General features: G+C 45.9%; 1 protein-coding gene across 1 annotated transcript; it reads left to right on the plus strand.

Moving 5' to 3' along the window:
- The first annotated feature begins 2060 nt into the window (after nt 1-2060).
- On the plus strand, nt 2061-3191 carry LOC119300479 (ATPase 11, plasma membrane-type-like). Its single transcript, XM_037577423.1, has 5 exons — nt 2061-2189; nt 2365-2442; nt 2534-2740; nt 2845-2964; nt 3051-3191. Exons 1-5 carry the CDS (start codon nt 2061-2063, stop codon nt 3189-3191), a joined length of 675 nt encoding a protein of 224 aa, XP_037433320.1.
- The last annotated feature ends 483 nt before the right edge of the window (nt 3192-3674 follow it).

The following is a 3674-nucleotide window of genomic DNA, read 5'->3' on the forward strand; positions in this document are numbered from 1 at the left end:
GGCTGCAAGATAGGCTTTGCTCTTTTGTTCATGGGCACGCAATAGGTCGTCCCGAAGGAGATGCAAAAACAGTGGGAGCACATCCACATAGTTATTCATCTCCATATCAATAACACTTGGCCACCAAAAACCTGACAAATGTTTTTCCCTGAAAACACAACATCACAATTTTGAAATGCTTCAGTACACGCTGACATTTTCCGTTTTCAGAAGCAATCAAACATGCTAAATAGTACTCATGTACTCGTTGGAACCACACATATCCCAAAATATTAATCATGTACTTACTGATACAAAGTAAAAATTTCACTTGGGAGATTAAGCTCTCCAAAACATACTAAATTCTTATTTCTACAGTTTTCAATTCACATATGCAGCATGAAAGGAAGAAGTAACTGACTGTCAACAACACTCGGCGGTATATTATTCAACATGACAAAATTGAACGTTCAACATCAGATGGGAACTTGGACGGGGCGCAGTGCTGTACTTGGACAACGCCCAGTGCTCAACTTGGACGGAGGAGACTGCCGTGTGCTCGGGAGGTTCTGCACCTACATAATTACCATAAGGGGATTATGGCCATCTCCCATGTCTTCAGATGGCGGCACTACAGGCCAGCAGTTGCTGCTCCACGAACCAAATGGAGAGAGAAAGGGCGGACCTATGGCCAAGCACAAGGCCAACTTGATATTCATGGGTACTAGTATGACTGGACAAGAAAGTATTTAATTTTAAACACTAAATGAAATCCGGATAGCCTAGTGAAATTGCAATATGGAGCTTTAGTCACCTTCCCTTGACAAAGAGTGAAGGATACAAAGTAGTACTACGCATTTCTGAAACACTTGACTAAAACCATAGCTGTTCTAGGCCTGTCGTCATCCATGATGGTCTTTGTGATTACTTGAATGGGTACGCACGGTGCTGATACTAAAAAAATGCATGTCTCAAATCAATTGAGACCAAGCTTCACTTCATTCCCTCCTCTATGTTACACTTTCTGTTTCGGGTATAAAATTACACTTAACAAATATTCTCTACTAGACGGATTGTACATGAATTTAGATTTTGTAACAGCACATGCACCAAACTTGTGGAATTTTTCGTTGAACTTATCTAGATGATATATCTAAACTTGCAGAATTTTGAAACTTGAACTCTGAATTTATTGCATCCTCGAGTCTGAACTGATGCAATCATATAAGAATTTCAAGCATTATGACATAGCTCTCAAAAAAGCTAATTCATTTTTGCGCCGTTATACCAAATACAAAAAAGTAGAAAAATATTGGTTCTCATATGCATTCTGACAAGCACCTATAGAGCATTAATTTGTGCACTTAAACTTGTGGAATTTTTCGTTGAACTTATCTATATGATATATCTAAACTTGTAGAATTTTGAAACTTGAACTCCGAACTTATTGTATCATCGAGTCTGAAATGATGCAATCATATAAGAATTTCAAGCATTATGACCTATAGCTCTCAAAAAAGCTAATTCATTTTTGCGCCGTTATACCAAATACAAAAAAGTAGAAAAATATTTGGTTCTCATATGCATTCTGACAAGCACCTATAGAGCATTAATTTGGGCACTGAATTAGCACAAGATTGAATTAAGCAGCATCAAGACACGAGTGGAAAGTAGTGGAAGCATCAGCTCAAGTTGCTCCTCTGGCTTTGTGTATTTGTGGCATCAAACGACAGTACATGTCCACAAACATAAATTTTCTATAAAGCTCCGCAAAATCAAGTGCAGCTTCTGCCAAATTACTAATAGAAACCCACGCCTTTTCATGAAGCCACAATTGAAATCGCTCTATGACAATCTTTGAACTTATGCATGCATATGAATTGAACTTTACAACAAAAACAAAACAAAATATATAAACTTGCCTCTTTGTTGTGCTCGACATCAACACACTGTTCCTGCCCAACAAACACGCTGGATGACTGCCCCTGCCATCGTGTGTACTGCTTGTTGCCACCGCCACCCAGTGGCTGCACTCGGTTGCTGACCAGAGGCAGAGGGAGGGCATGCAGGAGTTGTCCGGCATGGGGGAGTACAGGAAGTGGAGGAGCGCGACAGCCGGCGTCGTCAGGGGTGGGGTGGGGGAATTGGTGGATCTCAGTGGTGAGCTGTGGAAGGAGATCGCCGCCGCCTCGACGGGAGGGTCACGGCCGGTGCGTGACGCGTGGGACACGCCCAACGCTTGGCGGGAGGGATGAGGACGAGACGACGGAGGCACCAGCGCATGGGGGAGGGAGGTGGCCGATTTGTGGGAGGGAGGCGGCCAACCCGGCGTGGCGGGGAAGAAGACAGAGCTCGGGGGTAACAGAATTACGGGTAACAGAATAGTCCACCGGGATCCATACCTTCTTTGGAAAAGCTGCTCACCTCGTTGAGTCAACCACCCACGTCGGCCACTTTCAGAAGGTAGAGTATTATTCAGCAATCAGTGTGTCTTCAGTTAGTCTAGCGTCAGCTGAAATTCATGACATGGGCTGCAATTTATGGATGCTTTCAGGTTCTCACATCAATCGGAAACTTCTGCATTTGCTCCATTGCCATTGGGATGACCATCGAGTTAATTGTGATGGCGGCTGTTCAACACAGACCGTACCGCCAGACAGTTGATAACCTTCTGGTGCTTCTCATTGGAGGGATTCCAATTGCGATGCCCATGGTTCTGTCTGTAACTATGGCTATTGGATCACATAAGCTTGCACAACAGGTTTGAATATTCATCCATGGCTAGACCTCTCTGACTACCACTGAAATAAAAGGCATGTAACTATATCCTAGAAAGTGACCGCTTTTCTTAATTGTTGAATTCAGGGTGCTATTACCAAGAGAATGACTGCAATTGAAGAGATGGCCGGAATGGACGTGCTTTGCAGTGACAAAACAGGAACATTGACACTCAACAAACTGACTGTAGACAACAATATAATTGAGGTCATAACTCCCACAACTTGTACTTTTGAACGTAGTTACATTGTCTTCATGTTCCTAAGGTCTGAAAGATAAGCATTTTTCTCTAGGTTTTTACTAGAGGTTACGAAAAGAGTGATGTCGTGTTGATGGCCGCAAGGGCCTCAAGACTGGAGAATCAGGATGCTATTGATTGCGCTATTGTTGCCATGCTTCCAGACCCAAAAGAGGTAAAAATCTCTCCTCCCTGATATCAAGAGATAAGAGAAGGATGTTCCTACAAGGCTCCTTAGAGTTCAGCGATCGTGGGCCGTCGGATCGTGATGCTTGATGGGTTTTGGGCCGTTGGATCGAGAGGTGGGAGGATCTGGGCCGTCGGATCTGGAAGAAACACTGCGGGAATGAATAGTAATGGCAGCAGAATGTAAATACCATGCGCCCACCAGGGCATTTTGGTCATTTCGCATGGTGGGGGTATAAAAGGGGGCCGCTCATTTGACGAAGACCTAGCCGCCTCCTCCCTCGCTCGCTCCTGCAGCCGCCTCCCTCCCTCCCTCCCACGCAGCCGCCTTCCTCCTCCCTCGCTCGCGCCTTCGCCCCGCGCCTCCCCCGCGCCCAGCTCCTCCCGCCTCGCTGCCGCCTCCTCTCCCCTCCCGCGCGCCTCCTCTCCCCTCCCCTCCCCTCCCGCGCGCCTCCTCCCTCCCACCCACATCGCCGCCGCCGCCACCCACCGC

This window comes from Triticum dicoccoides, chromosome 5A, assembly GCF_002162155.2.
Source record: "Triticum dicoccoides isolate Atlit2015 ecotype Zavitan chromosome 5A, WEW_v2.0, whole genome shotgun sequence".
NCBI classification, from domain to species: domain Eukaryota; kingdom Viridiplantae; phylum Streptophyta; class Magnoliopsida; order Poales; family Poaceae; genus Triticum; species Triticum dicoccoides.

Excerpts from the sequence above, each read along its gene's own strand:
- LOC119300479 (XM_037577423.1), top strand. The coding sequence starts at position 2,061 with ATGGGGGAGTACAGGAAGTGGAGGAGCGCGACAGCCGGCGTCGTCAGG. Across the intron at positions 2,443-2,533 it reads ACGTCGGCCACTTTCAGAAG|GTTCTCACATCAATCGGAAA; the intron begins GTAGAGTATTAT and ends GGATGCTTTCAG. Across the intron at positions 2,741-2,844 it reads CACATAAGCTTGCACAACAG|GGTGCTATTACCAAGAGAAT; the intron begins GTTTGAATATTC and ends TGTTGAATTCAG.